The sequence below is a fragment of the Labrus bergylta genome, chromosome 12, assembly GCF_963930695.1.
Source record: "Labrus bergylta chromosome 12, fLabBer1.1, whole genome shotgun sequence".
Taxonomy (NCBI): domain Eukaryota; kingdom Metazoa; phylum Chordata; class Actinopteri; order Labriformes; family Labridae; genus Labrus; species Labrus bergylta.
Window position 1 is genome coordinate 29648728 of NC_089206.1, and position 23475 is coordinate 29672202.

General features: G+C 38.0%; 1 protein-coding gene across 8 annotated transcripts in view; it reads right to left on the reverse strand.

The window, feature by feature from the left end:
* The window catches only part of LOC109993169 (kazrin), a 132899-nt gene that overhangs the window by 37823 nt on the left and 71601 nt on the right, over positions 1–23475 (reverse strand). For 7 of the 8 annotated variants that reach the window (XR_010667576.1, XM_065961790.1, XM_065961791.1 and 4 more), the window contains exon 2: positions 15986–16093. Coding sequence is in view for 7 of the 8 variants with exons in the window: in XM_065961790.1 (XP_065817862.1) it covers positions 15986–16093 (108 nt within the window). In the remaining variant the exon portion in view is untranslated. Of the gene's footprint in view, positions 1–4923; positions 5224–15985; positions 16094–23475 lie in introns of those variants that run through there. The other variant, XM_065961795.1, reaches the window with a different exon arrangement.

The following is a 23475-nucleotide window of genomic DNA, read 5'->3' on the forward strand; positions in this document are numbered from 1 at the left end:
CACTGATGGCAGAGGCTGCTATGTAAAGTGTCCATCAGTAACCGATCCATTTATACACATTCACATGCCGCTGACGCATAAGCGGGAGCATTTCAAGGTTCAGTGTCCTGCCCAAGAAACTGCAATATGTGACTGCAGGAGCCAGGATGGAACCCCCGACCTTCTGTTTGAGATGTGACTGACAACCACTGCACAACTACACAAAGGAATTCACAGAGCGAGGCCGTCAGCGTTAATTCACATAAAATAGCATTTAAATGGGGATGTCACTCATTGCATGACTCGCTCCCTTCCAGTCAGCCAGTGTCGATCAAGAAGTTTATGCTTTAACATCACAAAATCTGACATCCTCATGCTGGCAAGCCTATTTCATGCTCCAGGTCCTTGGAGTAATGGGGGCTGAACTCGTGCGAGAGTGGGGTTAGAACAGAGCACCAAAGTGAGCAAAAAAAACCTGATCAAAGAGAAAGATAGGCAGTAATCTCGGTTGCATTCCACCACATTCTGCGTCTGCTGGTTTACAGCCCTCTTACCTGATTTTGGATTGTATAAGTTACACTTGCCAGAACTTGCTTTGCTGTTTTGAGAAAGGTGTGTACATTCAAATAGAGCCCTCTCAAAATATACCATACATGCAGCTTCTTTGACTGAATAGAGCCAAAAAATCACAGATTCACATTTCAAATGTATTACTTTTTAGGGCCTAAATCTGTAAGTAGAGTAGCCATGACAGACTTACAATCATCTTCATTGCTCAGTTACATATGGCAGCCCTCTCTCTCTCACTCTCACAGCCAATATAAGATCCATCCAAACACTGTGTTTGTTTTACAGTCTATCTCTCATGTGAAAAACCCCAGACAGAGAGATTACTGTCTTCTCAGGCTGCAGATGCACAGATACAATGGACAGCTTTTCAGATTTCTTCGCCGTGGAGATTAGCAGCAGAGTTTCAATGAAACTGGAAGCAGTGCTGCACAGGTCAGCTGAATAGGAGATAAGATTGCTGCTAGATACAGCGATGGATGGAGCCATTAAAATACATCTTGCTTGGGGACCGCGAGACTGCAAATATGCCAAGACGGCAACCCGTCCACAGCAGTGATAATGAGAGTCCACACTGGCAACATTCTCCTTCGTGACATTAGCTCAATGCTTTTTATTTTCCTTCATTATTTTTGTGTCGGTAGGCATTCTAATGGCAAATAGATGCTATGAGAGTATAACCCAGAGCCAATTTCAGTATATTGTAATTGCAGAAACATGCACTATTTGCTTATTATGAAGGATAACTACTTATTTGTGCAGTGCTGTCTGTGTTTGCATGCTGATATGTTCATGTTTTGCTAAGGTGCTTCCTGCAGATAGAAGATGGTGTTACACATGAAGAAAACATGATGAGCATGTAAATTGGTCGCATCAAGCCAGGCAATTATTGCTAGTGGTTATGCTTGATGAGCTAGTGTGTAGAAGAATATGTCATTCTTTAGTCATAATTAGGAATATTATCTACAGGGGGAGCAAACACAACCTATCAGCAACACGTGTTTTGTAAAATTAATTTTCACTGGATTTTCTATCTGGTAAAATGTTTGTTTCATGTTTTAAACATTGTGCTTTTAAACGTAAATTCAGCTGAAACATCTTATAATAACAAGCTATGTGTCAATTTGTGTGTGTGTGTGTGTGTGTGTGTGTGTGTGTGTGTGTGTGTGTGTGTGTGTGTGTGTGTGTGTGTGTGTGTGTGTGTGTGTGTGTGTGTGTGTGTGTTTGGACCTTTGGTGCTGAAGGTTAACAGTGCTGTTATTTTTAGGCTAGGCCAAATGGAAGGGCACACAATGTGTCACAATGGATATTTCATCCAACTGTAGATGAGTCTGCACACACAAACACACAACCACACACACAAGCTCTAAGAGTACCTGTGTAAGGTATTCTACCACAAAAGCTTTTTTGAAAGTGTACTGACCTTTTGTTGTCAGTGTTGGGAGGTTCACTGTCTGTTCAAAATAAGAACAAACTGGAGAAGGATATCAAATTATAGGTAGAAAGTTAACTGGGAAACAAATGTTCAGTATTTCTTACAGGACAGAACAGTACACCCTGATTTAGTTCTGAAGATCATACCAGAACCACTGCACCTCCTTTGGTCTGAGTATATCCTCCTGACTTCAGGGCGCAGGTACAGAATGCAGGATGCAGACTAAAAGAGCATTCTGCTGTTTCAAACGCTCTGATAATATAGTATGAACTTGGCACTCTGCACTCTATTGATCTTGCTGAAAACCCTTACATGTATTCATGCGATGCTTTAAAGGTGTATTCAATTTTTTTTAATTTTATTATTTTGTTTTATTTTTGTATGTGCTGTGGTTGTTCAGGTCTTTTGTCTCAATGTTTGTATGCATTTGGTGCAAGGTAAATTCCCCTGGGGGCCATGGGCTTCATTCAATCATCACGGTAACGAAAATTCCCTTCTAAAAATCCTTGTTAGCACACATCAACAAACATGAAAGCCTACTTACACTGCCAACTACAAACCAAGATCACAATTATTTCGCAGACCATTAGGGTATGAAGGTGCCAAAAAACATGGTTTCCTATAGAGATTTATTTGTCCCCAGGCTTCAAAATGAATAAGGTTTCTGCTGAAAGCATTTTCAAATAAGGTTAGGAGATAGAAAAATCTGTCACAGAATATGTGAGATACCTTTTCAATGGTAGTTTTTATCCCCATCCTTCAATTTTTGATGAGTAGAGGATAGAGAGTCTGAGAACAGCTGCTCACATTTGGAAGAATTTGATTTGTGATAGAGACAAAGTGAGCAGCCATATTTACGGTAGCTGAGCTTTTTTTTTATAATAATGATATTGCGACAAGGTGTTCGAACAGAGGAAGATAGACTAATAATCATAAAGGCCAATCATTTCATATGTAATAAATCACAAAACCAGGGAAGTAGTCGCTTAGCATGGCATAGAGATGATCACAGATCATCATATTCATATTCATATTCTTACAGACAGCTTATCATCTTCAACTCACTCCAAATTGTGTTCTGTGTCTGCCACAATACAAAGAAACTAGCAACCACCCGAGGGAGCTGCTCGCGTCATTCACCTGAGCACCTGAGAAAGCAACTCCTGCAATTATGCTGTCAAACTGAGTCGGCTGGAATCGAAAAATTTTCCATATGTTGAGTGACATGTATGCACAGATAGACATATGCATTTATCTGGGTGCATATTAAAATAAAGTATACACACACACACACACACACACACACACACACACACACACACACACACACACACACACACACACACACAGCTGTGACATGATCAAGTATAGGTGTCACATCAGGCAGACAGTAATGGACTAGCCTGTGGATAATAACAAAAGCTTCTGTTTAATGGTGTGGTTCACAAAAAGTTTAACTCTACAGGGTTACAGCCCACTCTGACATCATGTCACTCATCTGGAAACAATTGCTTTATTTCTGAGTGACAGCCATGAGACAAAAAGGAGAAACTCAATCTGAAATTAATCTTTTGACTGCCAGGCGAGGAACTCAGGCTTGATGTGGTTTAACGCAGAGGAGTAAAAAAAGAAAAACAGTTAACTTCTCTGTTATTCTGCATAGAATTCATTAGAATCAGCTATATATATATATATATATATATATATATATATATATATCTGTGTGTGTGTGTGTGTGTTGCAGCCATGGTTACAAGGAACAATGGCAACATGGCTTATGTTTTCCAGTGTGAGTCTGTCACAGAAATGTGAGACAGAAAGATGTGACAGAGAGCAATTGTAACTTACCACGCCTGCAGTAGTAGGGGTTAGGCAAAGAGAGGCATCCATAGCCTGCAGGTGTCTGTTTTGCATTCAAACCACTAATTGTGTCACCACCACACCTTGACGTTATCCGAGGAGGATTTACTTGACTTGCAAGAAAAACATTCAACTCTAGCTTGACTATTGTTACACCACACTTCTGGGCATGTTGAATTTGTACAAAATGTAGAAGGCAAAAAACACAGGTTTTATCTTAGTTGTGGGGTGAACGTTTACCTTTGAGTTTGGGCTATTTTTAGACAACGGTTGAATAGCAGGTGAACTACCAGTATAAAGAAATAATGCAGGTATTTGGAGGCAAAACAGCCTAGACCAAACCCCACAGTTGTTCTCACAATTGCAACGTTCTTTTTTTGCTGCTGCAACAGCAATGCCTTTCAGTTAAAAAGAGAAAAACTAGCCCAGCTGACACAAAAAAAGCTTTGTGAATGTGCATTCAGGCAGCCAACAACCCCAGACCATAGTGTTTACAATACAAACAGAACACAAAGCCATCTTTACTTGACCATAAAAACACTGTTGTTAGGAGACAAACATCCCAATACAACAATGTTGTCTTCGACTGGAAGAAAAGCCCCCATTGTGACTCCTCAGCAGAAATAATGGACTGCAAAGTGACACATCAGTCATTAAACAACTCAAAGTTGCAAACTATTGTCATCTGTTGATCCTTTGTTTTTTAGAATTCCCTACTTTAAGTGCAAAAACATAGATATTCAGTTTGAAACTAATATTACACGCAACAAGCAGCAGAATAATCAATTATTAGTGAAGTCTCTGCTCCCATGGTCAATCAATAACAGCCACTCAGAGGTCAGTGCAGGTTAAAGTCTCCCAACGGCTCAGCAACGAACAGGTGACACCTGCCAACACGTGAGTATGTTGCTCCTCATACTGGAAAGCACAAACACACTGTGTCTCCCCTCCTGGGATCTTAATACCAACATGCCACCTTCTCATTACAGTAAAACATTTAAAGGTGCAGGATAAACTCCCATTAAAGGATCATCTGGTTGGGCATAGTTTGACAGCTGCGCTTGATGTTTCTGCTCACTCACCAGACTTTCCCTGCTCCCCGTCTGACTTCACCCCCTCCTCCATGAGGGGAGTTTTCCAGACGATTCCAGGATCTCTCAGGTGTGCGCTGAAGACACTTAAAGACAAAATCTGAAGGAAAAAAAACCTCCTTACTCAGCCTGTCCTCACTCAAAATAAAAGCATTTTTGTAATCCCCACTTAAAGACCAGACTCAGATGACACCAGGAAATACATCCAGGAGCTGTTGCTGTGTTTTTCCTTCTCTACGCGTACCTGTTCAAAGTGCCTCCCACAGGTTCAGTGATACAGTACACTCAGCCCCTCCCCCCCTGTTCAAATGGTTTACTGGGTATGGTGGAGGAGGAGCTTCTTCAGGCTGTCACAAGGATTTTCCCACATTACTCAAACATACAAAAGACAAACACACACACACACACACACACACACACACACACACACACACACACACACACACACACACACACACACACACACACACACACACACACACACACACACACACACACACACACACACACACACACACACACACACACACACACACACACATTGCAGAACCGTGGTAAGGTGTTGGCTTGCAAGCAGGTGAGCGTCAGTGTGTGTGTGTGTGTGTGTGTGTGTGTGTGTGTGTGTGTGTAGTCTAACACCAGCAGGCAGACTAGCAACAGGTCTGCCAACTGTTACCTTGCCTAAGGGTCCCAGTAACCTTATACCTTGAAAATAGCAGCCAATGTGTCATGAAAAGGTTGACCACAGAAGTAGGAAACTCTGGCCAAAAACTTTCCAGATTAAAATACAGCTCTCTTTTAAGTTGCAATGAACTGGGTTTGTATGTATTTCATTACTATCTTTTTTAAGAATTCTGCTTTTTAGTTTAGTTGCATAATTTCAATTTCTCTGGTTGGCATGGAAACTAAGCAAACAACATTTAACTCTCTGTGCAGACTGCTGTTTGTTCATCCATTCCATTCTCCATGTGCTTGGAGGGAGGTAGGTGAATGAAGGACTGATGATGATGTGTCAGCTACTCAGACTGAAGAAGCCCTGATTTTAAACTAAAGTGATATGCCTCAGCATGAATGATTCTCTATTCTTCTGTCTGCAAGGACAAATAAAAAAAACTGCACAATACTGAGTTCGTGCTATCCCTGCATCTTAATTGCAAGTACAGAATTGGTTTTGAAAAAAGGTAAAAACAGCTAAAAAAAAAAGTCCAATAAAAAAACGATTTTTATCTGAGGTTTTTACTTTGATTACTTAAATTAATTAGTATAAAGAAGCATTCTCTGTGAGACCTTTGTGCGCCAATCTGAATTTAATCAGTGAGAATAATTATAAATAATGCAGATTCTAACTTGTAATTAATTCACATTCAAACAGAACTATCCATCATTTAAAAGAGTTTCATACTTCAATATATGAATATTATTACATTTATATTCAGTATCTTTGCCACACAGCCAGTGTGCTGTGGAACATTTTAAAATGAGTTAACACTTTACTGTAACGGGAGACTTTCATGGCCTTCTGGTGGCTTCTCTCAAACTGAATTAATCAACAAAGCTGCTCTAGACTCTACCTTATGCAACTGTTCTCTTAGAACGTGAATGTAGTATAAGCATTTTTCTTTACTTGTTTTAAATTTATTTTAGAATTAATCAACAATCATTATCAACTAAACTTTTCTTGATTACAAGGCACTGTGCAAAGAAGCAAAGAAGCAGCCGCAACATTTCAGTGATTCAACATGATTATAATTTCATTTCTGTCAATTGTGAACATTCATTATGGACAGAATGAGGAAAATAAATATTGCATTCTCAAACGAGTGTTTGCAGCCCATGCAGGCCTTCTGCTGTCTCCTCTGTGCTCAATTATGCAGCAGATTATCAGGCACAAAACTGGAAGCTAGTCTTTGCTGTTAAAGTAAAAGTTTGTTTTTCTGAAGTCAGAAAATGGGATTATGGCATAGTTTATTTTGAAGTATATGCATAAAGTAGAATTTATGTAAATATCCATATTTTCAAAATGTATGTATTTAAATGCTTAAGAATCAACATAAATCTGTTGATTGTGGAAACAATTCAGTAAGAACACTATAGGTATGTAAAGGGTTTAAATTATCACTAGCCATTGGTCGGGCTAGATTCAATTATTTTTTTATCTTTTTTATCACAGTCCTGCACAGCTCCTACATTGCACCTTTTGTACATTTTGTGTTTTATTTTTTAATATTTAATATTTTACATTTTTAAATTCTATTTTATATATTGTAATAACTTCTTATACTGTACGATTTAAGTTGTTGCTAGTTCTACTTTATGTGTTAATTGTTTAGCACCAATACACCAAGTCAAATTCCTTGTATGTGTAAATGTACTTGACAATAAAACCTGATTCTGATTCAGATTCGGATTCTGATTTTGAATTAGTCAAAATTTATGACATTGTTTTACACACTAATTTAGGAAAATGGAATTGTGTAGAAGAGGAAATGACTTCAGAGTTACCTCCACCTCTAAGCAACATGTGGTTTGATTGAGATCTGTAAGTTACACATGCATCATTCCTCTTCTAAATGTCGGATATCAGTGTATTTACATGTCTAAAAATTGATTTACTATCAGACAGATATCAGTATAATAAGGCTAATTAATATTAGATTTAATTCAGGATTTTTCAGGTAATGTACTTTAAATATCTTCTTTTTAAGTAGCGACTCGTAAGTGTTTAAAATGTTACCTATCCAGCTAAAAGACAGCAGCTGTAAAAGACCTCAGAAGAATGAATTGTTCTCTGTCCACAGGAATGTGGAGTGTGTGGTGTTTTATTTCAGTCCCTGGTATGAGCACATTTGATAACAAGATTGTATAAGACATATGTTTTATATTTTAAAGTCTATAGGTTTAACCAGATTTTCAATGACATATTGTATTATATACAGTCTATGAGTACAAACAGATTTTAGATATACATCTACAGTCTATAGTCAAAACTAGTTGCCACACCAGGCTTTCATCTGCCAGTGCCTACCTACAGTAGCTCCTCCTAGTTTCCATCTCTCTTCCTCCTTCACACATACTCATAGAACTGGAGTTGATCCAGTGACACTTAGTTTCCCTGAGTGATAAAGACAAAGTTACAAATAAACTACCACTGGGTTTTTAAAGTGGAGGAAATAAATGCAGTAAAAAGTTTCTATGCTTAATTCTAATGTACAGTTTGCAGAATTTGTAAAGAAATCCGCCTGACACAAGGCTTTCATGATCAAACTATTAATAAATCCTCCTCCAATAAGAGACCAGTGTGCAGCCCGCTGCCTGCAATAAAGAGACAAGCTCTAGAAAAACTTCTGTAATGTGGAATAATCTTAGAGTAATTAGGCCATTCCACAACAAACAATTGACTTTAATGCCATTGACAACCAAGGTTGCTGATGAAATGGCTTTAGGAGTGTATGTGCCTCTGCATATTAACAAAAAGTTAAAAATGACAAATCTAAGTATTAAAGATGACTCAGCAACTTCCCAGTTCTGGAGAAAATGAAATGAATGGAGGGAAAATAAAAGCGGGTTGTAGAGGTATTTGAAGGTCATGCTTGTAACCAGGAAGTAGTCCTGCTTCAGCTAAGGCTTTTACACTTATGAAGATAAAGAGCTAATCAGCTGGTCTTTTGGGTTTCCAAATTAAAAGAATGTAATTGCAGTGCACTAGCTATTTACACTGCAATAAGACAGCATCAAATTTCACTATGGGGACAGGCAGACAACAGGATGAAAGCTTCCTGATACATGCACTCCTTGAATGAATTATTATACCTTGAAAACAAAAAAATAGGTTTTCATATGTAAAAAGAACATTAGGTGTGATTGCTGATGCTAGCCTTGTACAATGTGCAACATACTAGACACAAGGCTTGCATCAGCAATTTTAATCTGGGTTGTCTGGAGGTGATGAGCTGAGAGCTGTATACTTTAAATGAAAATCAATGGAAGCACCCATTCTCTCTCTTTCTCTCTGCAGTCAGTTTACACAATACCTAAATGGACAGCAGCACCATCTCATACTGCCAAGAAGACGTCAACCTTTCTTTGTTGATTTGAAAAAGAGATGAGAGTTAAACAGAGACAATGAGAAAAAGATTAGAAATCAATTCGACTTTCTAGTGTGTGTGTGTGCGTGTGTGTGTGTGTGCGTGTGTGTGTGTGTGTGTGCGTGTGTGTGTGTGTGTGTGTGTGTGTGTGCGTGTGTGTGCTTGAATTGAAGCAGATGGTCAACTTCTTTTCACTGAGGTCTTTAGTGGCTTGTAAAATGGTGGCATCCCTCCTTTTAATGCCCATCTCCAGCACCACCTAATTATCTTTTGTTACAATACACAATGCACATGTTAATGGACACCCTCCCATCCATAAATTCTCACTTTGCCACTTTCCTGTTCCCTTGATTTCCTTTCCAATACTTCCGCTTGCACAGCAAAACCTTGAAATAAGCCAGCACAATAGATCAGCCAACCACTCACAAAGTGTGAACTAGAAGAGAAAAAAATATTCTGTGAGCTGTGAAGAGTAGAAAAGAAATATGGTGCGACCTGGAATATATTATTACCCACCCCACATAAGAAAATGAAGGGAAATATTGCAGCCATGTAGTGGTAATAGCACTCTGAGTCATTGTGGAACACTATGAAGGGTGGTCCATCTCTGGATCACTTACTGCACAAAACTGCTGTAATGTTCTCCATCACCTGAATTTTCAAACACTTTGCATTTAGGCTGCAAACTCACAGCAGGCGTTTTCCTTCAGCTGTCAGAGGCAAGAGCACTTTTCTGCTCTGAACGATACAGGGTTGAATTATATTTTAATGCAGACTGTAGACATACAGTATAGTTGAATGTCATTGGTATGGGTTGCTTTAGTTACCAGTGTGAAGAAGATGTAATACAAGTGAGTAAGTCTAGTTTCAGTATCACATGCATGAGCTTTAAGAGCTTATAGATGTTCAAACTTATTGGTGCAAGGTGGTCAGACTCTTGCATGTTTAATCGCAACTTTAGCATTTTCAGGCCAAGGATATCGATTTTGTACTCACACTTTTGTGGTTGGTCAATGTATTGTGTTGCCAGATCAATTTGCATTAGGGTCGATACTCAATCTTCATATACCATTAGTCAAGTAGAAAAATTAAAGTCAGCTGCATGAAACATTTTTTTTTTTTTTTAAAGGTATGACATCATTGCATCAGTGCATATTTTACCCGAGAGTGCCACCTGAGGATAACATCTGCGGTTTATCGAGGAATGTTGTGCTTCAAGATTGGTTATGACCTTTAAGGGGATGCTATTTTGTCCTTTACACCCCCTGCCTTTTACTCTTCTACCTCAGGCAAAATTCTTCTGTTGGTTTTAAAGGTGTCTGCTTTGCTGCACTTGATCTCTTTTGCTTAATTGTCTGGTGTTCTATTGGGCAAACTTTACTGTTAAATGTACTCTAGCAGACTAGTTCCCTCCATTATTGTCTCCATCAGCTATGTTATTTTCTTTTTCTTCTCCCACTTACTAACCTTCATGTTCAGTAATCAGGAACTGCCAGCCACCAGGTGCCAATCAGCTCTCTCACTGATCTGACAGCTCTGACATCTGTCCCTCTCCAGCATCACATATGCTGCCAATTCACCACCAGATCAGATAAGCTACCCGTGGGCCCATTTAACAGTTAACTGAAGGGCAGATAAAAGTTATTGCAACTGCTGACCGGTTGTACTATACGGCGGTTCTCTTTGTGTCAAGACTCCAAGGTGGAACAAACAAGTATTAATCAAATTCAAATCACAAGTCTTCTCTGCATGATTTTCCCAAAGTGAACATGATCATTTTAAAGTCTAATTGTGTCTACAAGGAGAATGTAGTTGTTTGATTTTGGCATAATTAAATGAAATCCTGATGTAAAATCCTGACTATACAGCCAGTGTGTCTGAGCATGCTTGAGTAGTTATTTCTGATGTGTATAACAGTGAAGAGGCCTGGATAATATGCTGGAGGCAATCTAAGTGCCACTCTCCCATTGGCTATATGATGGTGTGGGTGGGGGCAGGTGTTTGGAAAGTGTCAGCACATGCGAAAAATGCACAGCACCACTCACCACTCTACACATCCACCCACACCGACACATCTACATTACCATTCCCCCTTTCTTGATTGTTCTTTCAGTAATTTTTGTCTCTCTCCACTTCACTGTATGTTTTTGTGTTCTACATGAAGGTCAAGTCTTTGTCCTTATGCAGTCACTCACCTCCTCCTCTTGCTCATCAGTTTTCAAAAAAACATCATCAAAAACAGCTCTTCAGTTTTTTTCGACCTTTTTCTCGTCTTCCTCTCTGTTTTCCCTCCCTCTTAATTCCTTTTCTTCTGGCCATTCGGTTCGACCTCTTTGTTCTGACCTTCCTATTTATACTAGACTGCATGCCAAAATGTTCACCTAGCTAGTGACATCACTGCCAGGTAATGTGCACAAGCAGCACCTGTCTCTATAATGATACAGTGCTTGCTGCTTTCGTTTGTTTCCCTCTCCTTGCCTGTCTCTCTGTGTCCCTCTTACTGCAGACCTGAGATGAATTTGCTGATAACACAGCCTCTGACTTCCCTGCTCTCATTCTGATGAAACTGGCGGTGGTACACGTGGCCTTGGCCACTGCAGGGGTGTTTGTGTATGGCTTTCCTGAGTCTGCACATTTACAGCACCCAGAGAACAAGAACATAGCTCTGGAACTGGCAGCTAGCTGATGTTGAATGAGAGTTAGATATCTGCATTGTGTTGAACTCCATATAACTTACATCACTTAGTACCGTGTCCGCTTTCTTGACTTTCAAATAATACAAATCTAAACAAATAATTACACCCTTATAATAATAATAATAATAATAATAATAATAATACAGTCTTCAGCAGGATCTATAACTATTCGAATTTAGCTTTACAAGCCCTCCCCCCAATAGCAATTGTCAGATCAAAGCCAATCACCACTATATTCAGGTATGGCAAGTCAGTCAACATGTCTGTGTTCAATTAACATTTTGGCGGACATGTAATACAGAGTGGGGGATATATCACCAATAGCACACTAATGGAGCCTTGAGTTAGTCCAGGTGGAATACGGTAGTTCTGCCCGCAAGCAGTCAGCAGCGGATCTGAGAACTGCCCCAACGCCAACCAATCATTATCCCACTCTGACAACAAGGCGATCTATTTAAAACATTCGCCAGTAAATGCACTTGAGCTTATATAGCGCTTTTCTAGTCTTCCGACTACTCAAAGCGCTTTTACACCACATGTCACCAACCCATTCATACCCTTTCACACACTGATGGTAGTGATCACTATGTAGTATCATCCATCAAAAGTAACTAATCCCATTCATACACCACCACTGAAGCAGAGGGAGCAATTCAGGGTTAGGTGTCTTGCCCAAGGACACATCGGACATGTTGCCCAGCTGGGGATCAAACCCTCGACCTTCTGGTTGAGAGGCGATGGCTCTACCAACTGAGCCACAGCCACCCAGTGCATCACATCTACTCTGCTGCTAGACCCGGCTATGAAATTCTCCTTCCACCACCCCAACCTGCACTAGCTTCAGTCAGCACATTTTATATTCTAGGATGAATTGTTTGCTTGTTATGTCTGCAAGATGTCAGTATCATTACATGCACATTCAGGTTCTGTTCTGCATGTCCCCATGGGGGGAAGTAAATGTTTGCGCTGCCAGCAAAAACTGTGACATGCTGCATGGTTACTGCTGAGAGCTAAGAGCAAAACCAATACCGCCCAATACAACTGTACAAACCACAAGTGCAATAAATGATTAAATCTATGAAGAGAGAATTCCTGACTGAACTAAGGTTTTATTCCTGTCTCATCTCTTTACTGAAAACAATATTATTGTTTTGTCGTAGTTTTTATTATAATGACAAGGGTTCCCCTAATTCATGAGGTAAAAAAGGTTACATGAATATTCAACATTTATTGTACTTTTTCATGGCCTTTGAACTCATCCCTGGCTGTTGATGGACTGTGCAGCTTCAGGTGATCATCAATCTCAGGCTCTCTGATATATACATGGAAATGTCTTCTTGCTACTATTATACCCGGTGAAGGTCGAATAGACTGAAACACTGTATTATCAAATGCATTTGTCAATGTAAAGCGAGTCAATGTGTGGCAGCCCTTCGCATTGTCTTTAAGCTTAACCCTCCTTCGATGCAACTGTCACACATTGAGGTGTGCAGAGATTTTTTTCAACGTCATGTCTTCCTTATGGATGGATGGTTGTTGATGAACATTTATCCTCATATTTGTCATTAATCATTAAACTATTGCCATCAATCAAAGTGAAGTTTGTTTATAAAGCACATTTCACTAGCAATGGCTGCACCATCAACTGGATGGAATTCAACAATTACTCCAGAAACTTACTAAGTAACTTACTAAGTTACATTTCAAGATTTAAGGTTGAGTTTGTCTGTCTATTCAAAACTGTCTTTATTTTACTATAGCTCTTGTATCATTTTCACATTTTTGCACATGTAAAAAAAGTTTCAAGATAACAATATGTTTTCCAAGCATACTATTAGAAAAAGCCTTTTGTGACATTAAAATTGCACAAGTATGCTTATTGCAGTAGTAACCTAAGCAAATAAATAGTGTTATGTGAGAAATAAATAACACTCTTATCTTACATGTTGCTATATTAGTAGGAAGAAACCAGCTGCATTAGCCTCAGCTTTTAAAAATATCATGCAATTAGCTATTAATATTATATTTAAAACCCCAATACCCAATTATCAATTAATTTGAGTCAGTTCAATCATGCTGCATTTTTATCTTGCTGGATGTGCAAACATTAGCCTAGTAAGCAGGCTTGCTTATGTTTCTGCTATTGTATTCATGCTACCAAAAGCTGTCATTTAAATTTGATTGAAATGTTAGGTCTGCTTTAGTGTACCTCAGCATGGACCTTTGTTTCAGACCAAAAAAGGCTTTTAGTAGATAAATTTGCCAAGAAGAAGGACACAAAAGGAGAAGGTTGACAGATAATTCAACATTAACCGACATGATGAAGTGTGACCTGCTCTGTGAGACTGCTACATAAAGTCCATCAGTGTTCACTAATCCCACTTATAATCCCACATTCACGCACCGGTGGCACAGCAGCAGGAGCAATTTGGGGTTCAATGTCTTGCCCAAGGACACTTTGACATGTGACTACAGGAGCTGGGGACTGAATATCCAACCTTCTGGTTGAGAGACCACCAACCTTACCACTGGGCCACAGCCATTTTAGTAGAGAACATTATTACATGTCTGCAGAACAATCATAGAAGGTAACAGTTTGCTTTACTTACAAACTACAGTAACCCAAAAACACCTTTTTTTCAATGACCTGTTAGATCTCTCAGTATCATCCTGACATTGACAGACGCTAATAGGAGAGAAGAGAAACTGGCAGCTAAATAGACCCCTAAGCAGGACAGTCTAATGAAGAAAGGACCCCTGGGGGCTCCCTGAGTGACACTAGAGATTGACTGGAGCTGGCGGGTTTACAGGATCCACAGTCAGAGAGATGCATTTGTAATGGTGCCATCAGTAGCTGCTTTGATCCTTTCTACAAGTCTCATAGTCCTTGAAAGAAGCTTTTTGTCATAAAAGGGTTGGAACATTGAGACAGACTACACATAAACCTTTGAAACTGTATTTGTCTGGAGAGCTGACCCTATGGCCTACAGTATGAGAGGTCAGTAGACCACCCAGTGAGAGAGCAAGGGCATAAATACAGACTCTAAAGTTATGCTGCTTTTTAGGATTGTTAGTGGCTGAATACAGCAGATTTGTAAACAGATGATTACGGAGAATTGTGGTGTTTACCATTCAGGGAGCTTCACTATGTCATCATTTAAAGGAGAAGAATAAATAAACATGTTCATTTTTAAGCAAAAATAATCAAGTTGTCCTCATTAGCAACATAAAGAATTCCTACACCAAGTGCAAGCAATGGTGTGTTCAAAGACAACCACTGGCTGAGTTTAATGACCCTAAACATAATTTTGATGACTTTGCAATACTATGTGATTCACAAAGTGTTAACAGCTGGTGCAAAAGGCGTAAATGTAATTAAGTAAGATTAAATTGTGGTTGTTGTGGAGGCAACAAAAGAGAATAATTGTTTTGTGTAAATTGACAGTTAAAAAAATCGTATGGTCTACAGGGATCAAGCTTAACGTTAAATAACACCTACGTTCAACAACACTCTGTGTTGTTATCACAATAGTTAAAGGCGCATGTAAGAATCAACTGCAACAATCACAACATCACGTTAACCAGCAATTATTTCTTGCCTTCTAACATGTTGAACCATTTACATCAAACCTATTTTTCAGAAACAAAATAGAGATAATACATTCTTACCCCCCAAAAAAACCATTCCGAGCCTGTTATTTCCTCACTGGATTATTATTGTGCATAGTGCAGTGAGGGATATAATGTCTGACCTGCTGGTCCAGCCAACCATGCAGCAACTAGCCAAACTGAAAAAATACACACTACACATACATAGAAGAACCAGTTGTCAAATATTGCTATATTTCTACTTCTAAATCATCATTTGCAAAAACTAAATCAAGAATATGCCTTTTAAATAGTCTGATTAAATTTAAAATTGCTCATCAGCATCCATTAGCAAGAATAACATGTAATTGATTCCCATTCCTCCAACAACAGGTGCAAGCAATGATGCTGATAAGCTAGGAAGTTAACAGATGTAGGGTGGCAACTAATAAGCGAACCCTCATTGCCGCCCCATTAGGGAATCCTGGTTTAACCTTTGTAAAGACCCTTAATCTCAAAGGGAAGCTTATGTGCAATACATATTAGCAGGTGCATCATGTTTGTGCATATTCTGCATGCATTTGTATTCTTGCATGTATTTCAAACATTCTCAACATGCCACTGCAGGAACAAAAATCATTCAAGTCATCTAGCTCTGGTTCAATGGAGCAGGTCAGGTCTTACCTTTGTCTAGGGAAGCATCCGGAGAGTTGAAGTCCATTAAACTGCTGATGTCAGATTTGTAGCAGGGGTCAGTGGCTGGCAGCTTCTGCCTCGGCTGGGAGGAGGGATCTAAGAAGAAATCAAATAGCAAACAAGGTTAACTTGACAGAAAACTTGAGTAAAACTAGGACGGATGGATATTTTTCATTTTCAAGCGGAAATACAAACACAGTGGCAACTCTGGGATACTGCTGTATATAAATATTAGCATTTTTATGACCAGAGTGTGATTCTATTTTTGGTGAGGTTCAGCCTCACTAGTAGTGAGTAGTCCTGCATTTCTCTGTCCTCCTCCTCCTCCTCTTCCTCATAGTGCTTCTTCCATTGATATATACTGCTGTATATAAATATTAGCATTTTTATGACCAGAGTGTGATTCTATTTTTGGTGAGGTTCAGCCTCACTAGTAGTGAATACATACTAAAAGTATGGCTCCAGGTCAGCTCCCATAAGGAGAGCTTGTTGAGATAGCTTTGGTGCTTTAACATGTGGAGTCCAATTCTGCAGTTTTACCAATTCAGCCCACTGACGCATGGAGAGTCTATTCAAAAGTTACGTTTTCGAAAGGTCAAGAAAATGTTACAAATGGCACTTTTTGAAGAAAAGTAGCCTGTGGATGAATAAAAAAATCAAAAGATATAGAATTGGTTTTACTCTCTCTCTATCTCTCTCTCTCTCTCTCGCACGCACACACGCACGCACGCACACACACAGTTAAATTCACATTCCAACAACCACATCACTCTTCAATTCCTGCATTTCTCTGTCCTCCTCCTCCTCTTCCTCATAGTGCTTCTTCCATTGATAAATAACCCAACAGGTAAGAAGCTATAACTGGCTGACTTACATGTACTCATTTTGTGTAATTATGTGTCAGGATGAAGAGCTCAAGGTCTTAGCGCAAACTGTTATTATGGTTAAATTACTCAACAGCCTTGTCAAGGTAGAATTCATAGAGCTACAAATAACAGCCTGACTGCTTCCCCCTACATGTATGAAGGCAAAGGTGATTAGTAAGAGCAAATAAGGGATGTTCCTTAAAATTGTACATAACACTCTGCCACCCAACACCTTGCAAAAGCTTAATTTTCAAAAGGTGCGCACGGTGCAGCCTTCGTTACCAGGAACACAGTTGTCCCTTTTCCGAATTATGTAAAAATTCACAGTGCATACTTATCTGCTCTAGCTTAAAGCTGCTGCTGCTGCTGCTCAGTGGCCTCATGAACATGTTTTATCTTCCCTGCACTGTGCCCTTGACAGACCCTCACCTACATAGAGTAATTTACTGAGAGAAAAGAAGAATAGAGGTACTGAATTAAATTAAATGAGGGATAGATAAATCATGGGGTTTGCTTGATGGGGATTGAGAGGAGGAGTTAAAAGTATGAGTGCAGGGGAATATGATAGAAAATATAGGGTGAGACTCAATATTGTATTTACTACAACAGGATGAAACTAAAATATGGATAGCCTCTTAAGAACTTGAGTCAATTAAATACAGCATGTCTTAAACAAACTTCTTTCAGATAGGAATGTCAGTTAATTTAATGTTACATTTAATCCTTGGCTCTTCCAGAAAATGTACATTTAGATGTATTTTTTTCTTAAATACTTAGCAAAATTGTTAATATCATGAATATAAAAGGAAGTAGCATTTTTTTAAGAAAACTGTACACATTGCTGTATTATGTTTTCCCACTGTTTCCTGAGTCAGAATAGTTTTCTCATTGTTTCCTCAGTCAGTATAACAAGTTTTTTTTTGCTACGCTGCAACACAACTTAGTAGTGAATGTCATTTGATTAAAAAGTTAAAGAACTATGCAGGTTTAGGAAACAATTTAACGTACTGGCCCAGAAAAAATGTGATAGATTTTTTTTGTTGGTATACAGGTGTAAGCTTTTTCCATAAAGATGTAATGAATGACAACGGTCTGACTGCAAGACTTTTCAAAGTGGTTCTGACATCAGGAATGTCTGCTGTCATTAGTGCCTGCACGTGTGTAAGGTAATAGCAATGAAAATATAAAAATGAGGTAAGTGATAATTGTAATGTCAATCAATAATACTGAATATTTTGAGTTCAAGGTTCACATATTGATCTATTAGTTATTATTACAGCACACTGCAGTCCAATAAATAACTACACAGTTCAGCTGGGTAGATAGAGAGACAGGGAGCGGGAGAATGGGACTGAATGAGAGGCCGATAATACAGAAGAGAAGCAATCACAACATAATCTCTTTTGATGCTCTGGCTCTGTGCAGTATAGACCTGCCTCGCTGCACCTTCAATGAGAGGGACATTTTTTTTTTATAACCCTTTGTTGTATAACTTGTGTTTTGGGTGATCTTTTAAGGATTTAAGATAAGAGCATAATTTCCTCCCTCTGCTCCCATCTCCTCCACCGTTCTTTCCTCACTTCCTCACATGCCAGCAGCAATATTATCTGATAAAACTCACCCTTCATCTCGCTGCATGTTTGGATGTCTGCCACACTGAGTTTTCATTTAGGCACAATCACAGTGTGTATGTTTGTTAAAGTCAAAAGTCACATTTATTATTGTAATTAAAAGAGGACAAGTATGAGAAACAGCAGAACTACATTTTGAAATTACACATTTATTTGTAAAATAATATTTTAGTTAAAAATTGTTTGTGAGGAATAATTTGATGTTCCAACCATATTTAACAAATCAGTTGTTATTGGTTTCTCACAAAAGTTAATTTATGTTTCATGTATGTGTACATAAGATTGTACAAGTTGTAGATATCTAACATTTATGAGAAAGCAACAAACTGCACTGCAGCATAAAAAAATTAATAAAAATAATTTCTAATGATTACTGATTAAAATGTATTGTGCTGTATGGCTTGGTTCTTTTTTCCACATATTCAAACTTCCCCACCACACTTAATCAATAATAATAAGCTGTGTATCCAGCCAAGCACACGACTAAGAGAAAAGGGAATTCTACTGTAATCAAATCAAAAAATATTATTTTCCAACTAGAACAACTGTTGTACACCATGTGTAATGATGTGATTATCTTAATTACTGTATCCTTGCCAAACAGGGTCTACTTGCTCTGAAAGAAATCTAGATCAGCTCCTTACAGAAGTGTTTTCAAACTATTTTCAAACTTTCAGACAAGCGCTTTAGGCCTGGGAGATAAAACAAAAACGATAATTATCGCAATACAATTTTTCTCAATATAAATATAAAAAAATGTGCTATAGATTTAAACCTGTAATTGCACCACCCAAACACTGGGAAAAGGGGGGGCGCTAATGTTTCTTAAACTTTAGTTGACACCTGACATTAAAGAGGAGAAGAAAAAGATGTCAAACAGCCAATCATGTCGCAGGGATATGTGTCGGCGAGCTTACAGACGTTTGGAGCGGAATGGAAAGTGCAAAACACAACAACAAATAAGAAAACACAACAACAAATCAAAAAACACAACAACAAATCAAAAAACACAAACACAAATAAGAAAACACAACAACAAATCAAAAAACACAACCACAAATAAGAAAACACAACAACAAATGAAAAAACACAACAACAAATGAAAAAACACAACAACAAATAAGAAAACACAACAACAAATGAAAAAACACAACCACAAATCAAAAAAACACAACAACAAATAAGAAAACACAACAACAAATTAGAAAACACAACAACAAAACACAACAACAAATCAAAAAACACAACAACAAATAAGAAAACACAACCACAAATAAGAAAACACAACGACATTAACTTTAACCGGAAAAGGTAGGTACCTGCAGTCAACAAGGATCGTCGCTGATTGGACGAACGCAATGTTAGCATGCTGCTTCTGTGAGTTGATTTCAAAACATGTGGCTTCTTTGTGGAAATACTAACAACAACCCATCTATCATCGCGCACAATTATATTAATTGTATATTTAAAGTGTTGGTGTGATCCCAATGAGATTAAAAACTGACCTCGGAACAGAAAATGGGACAATGGCAGCAATCTTATCTTATCTTTATCTTATCTTAATACAATGTGCCCTCCGCCATGCACATACAGACTACTATGGAGGCTCGTCAAGCCACAGTTACGGCTCGTCAACAGGGAATCAGCGTATCGAGTCCTGGTGGTCCTTTTTCAGAAGAGGAAGGTATGTAACTATGTATTGCCTAGTGATCAGATCAAACTGAGAAGTGGTGACCATTATGAATTATTGTTTTCAGACCACTCTTTAAAATGCTGATAACATTCCTCATCTCAGCCCTCTAGATTATTCAATCAATTAAACATTTATCCTCGTGTGTAAAAAAAACAACAACAACAACTTTGCATTTAATGTATTCCTAGGTCTCAGTTTTGGATGGACCTGTTTGGAGACCTAAGAGACTCTGGATACTTCAACGGTTGCCATGAACACCAGTGCTTACTGAGATTCTGCTTCAGTAATGTTCTGCAGAAAGACCTGGATGAATGTACGGACCTCTGGAACAAGCACAGGATTCGACCATCCAGACTTGCCTCATGTCCTGGAGAGATTCCAAACGAACTCTATTTGTTGCCTCACAGGTAATCCACATCAACTCAGAGTTAAATGATCATAAATTGAATATTGTATTATAACAAATTGCACTGCACTCGTTATGGTAACTATATTTGGATTATTGTATATTTTTGTAAATTATAGTATTTAATATAATTTATAGGATATTTGTCCTGCCTTTGTTCACTTTAACATTTCTGTATCAACAAGCAAACACATCTTATTAACAATGGCCATTTCAAACTACATTTCTAATATCTTGCTAAAAACCCTTTCATAATTCTATAATTGTCTGAATTTGCAGGTTTGTTTCAAGGAACTATGGATTTGCTTTCTTGAAGACAGGGAACTAAATGTGTTTCCGGAGGCCAGGCAAACAATTGATTCATTCAGTGACCCACACATTCAGGTTTATCTACAACAGGCTGTGGAACAATAAATGGATTACAGCAGCCACAAAATAGCTGGGCTATAGATATGGACTATACTGAAGCCCTTACCACATATTCCATGTTACAGTGAACCTATAGCTGAGAAAAAAATGTTTCTGCTTTAGCAGGAGATGGCTTTCCATTACATACATTACTGATTGGACTGTAAGTGCTTATATTTTGGGAACTACTGAGTCTTAATTGTGAACTGACATATAAGGGTTTTAATAGTTAATAAAAGGACGATCTACCAAAATTCTCAAATGTGGTCCGTTCTATTTTCAGGTTTGGTAACTGGAATTCTTGCAAGCACAAAATATTTTAGTCTGTGTGAACTGATATCACTATTTACACTACATGTAGAACATCTAGTAGACAGTTTCCTTGTATAGCATGCCATGTTAACAGCAGATACTGTGCATTAATGCTACAGAAGTCACAAGCTAAATAATTCACAACAAATTACACAATTGACATCTGTACACACCAGTATTTTACCCTCATAAAAGGTATTTGTTTTATTTATTGAAAACCAACATATGTTGCTGGAACAAAATGCAGAATACATCATATTTGTTAGTAAATACACTGTCATAGCATTTTGTTCGAATGAGAGTAAAGAAACAGCAAAATAAAACAGCAAAATAAAAAACAAGGAGCTAAAATCAGGACAAGAACCATGAAGTGTGAACCGTCTCCAAGGTTTGAAAACATCTAAATACATTAACAGATAAGGGGCCCGTTTCTGAAAGAAGGTTCAACAAACCCTCAGTCTAACCGTGAGCTCTGAGTTGATTTACTCTCAGATGGGAAACTCTCAGTTTTCGGCGTCATACATCTACGGCGAAATTGAACAGGTTTTAAGAAGGAAAAAAAAGTAAAACTGCTGCAGCGCAGCGCCAAAGGAGAGAGAAGTGGTGTAAGAGAAAACAGCTGCTTGTAAAGTCTATTAATTTAATATTTAATCAGAATTAAAATATTGCAGGTCAAAACTGATGGAATGGTAGGCTATTAAACCTAGCCCATACAATTTATTTTCATTAAGATGCAATCCAGCAGAAGAAAATCGACTTTTAAACAGCTCAAAATTAAATATAATAACATAATAGACTCATATAGATTTATAGTTAACTTCATTCAGCGTCTGTTTGAATGTGCATTTACTTTATCCTGAACATAAAGCTGTATTCACACACATAGGCTAAATGTCCTCTCACCTTTACCCTGTTTAGTTTATAAATTAACCCTATTAAATTAACATCTCCCGACGTTAGCAGCCCCTTCATACCGACTTAAAGACATGCCATGTTCGATAAAATAGTTCATTTTATACGCTGTAGTAGGCTATTGCCACCCTAACATATCATATTAAAACAACCTGGATTTTTATTCAGACAAACGGTCAATCTTCACTAACACGGCGTGATACGGACTGAGTGAATTAATGAGGAAATGAAACAGCGTTTCGTTGACATTTCTCTGCCTGGCTCCCAAAGGCATATGAAGCATTTACCTCCGGTTAAAAAGACGGACATTGCGTTCGTCCAATCAGCGACGATCCTTGTCGACTGCAGGTACCTACCTTTTCCGGTTAAAGTTAATGTCGTTGTGTTTTCTTATTTGTTGTCGTGTTTTCTTATTTGTGGTTGTATTTTTTGATTTGTTGTTGTGTTTTCTTATTTGTTGTAGTGTTTTTTGATTTGTTGTTGTGTTTTCTTATTTGTTGTTGTGTTTTCTTATTTGTGGTTGTATTTTTTGATTTGTTGTTGTGTTTTCTTATTTGTTGTTGTGTTTTTTGATTTGTGGTTGTGTTTTGTAATTTGTGGTTGTGTTTTCTTATTTGTTGTTGTGTTTTGTAATTTGTTGTTGTGTTTTTTGATTTGTTGTTGTGTTTTCTTATTTGTTGTTGTGTTTTTTTTATTTGTTGTTGTGTTTTCTTATTTGTTGTTGTGTTTTTTGATTTGTTGTTGTGTTTTCTTATTTGTTGTTGTGTTTTTTGATTTGTTGTTGTGTTTTGTAATTTGTGGTTGTGTTTTCTTATTTGTTGTTGTGTTTTCTTATTTGCTGTTGTGTTTTCTTATTTGTTGTTGTGTTTTTTGATTTGTGGTTGTGTTTTGTAATTTGTGGTTGTGTTTTCTTATTTGTTGTTGTGTTTTCTTATTTGTTGTTGTGTTTTGCACTTCAGGGCCACCGTAGAAAACAGCCGAAATGAGCGATAGAAAACGCTGAGTGTACCAGCTCAAAGCAGGGAGAAAACATTGTCACAACAAGAAAGGCGGCTCAACTTTAGGAGATAAGAGACATCTTGGCTCTTTACAGTCCAACATAAAACAGAGCAAGGTGCTCTGTTAACTGTAATGAAGACAAGTGCAGCTAAAACAGGCGACACCACAAACCTTTTCCACCATTTGAAACAATACGACCCGTTAGCTTGTACATTTAAAATAAATAATGATTTAACATTTATCGTGATAAT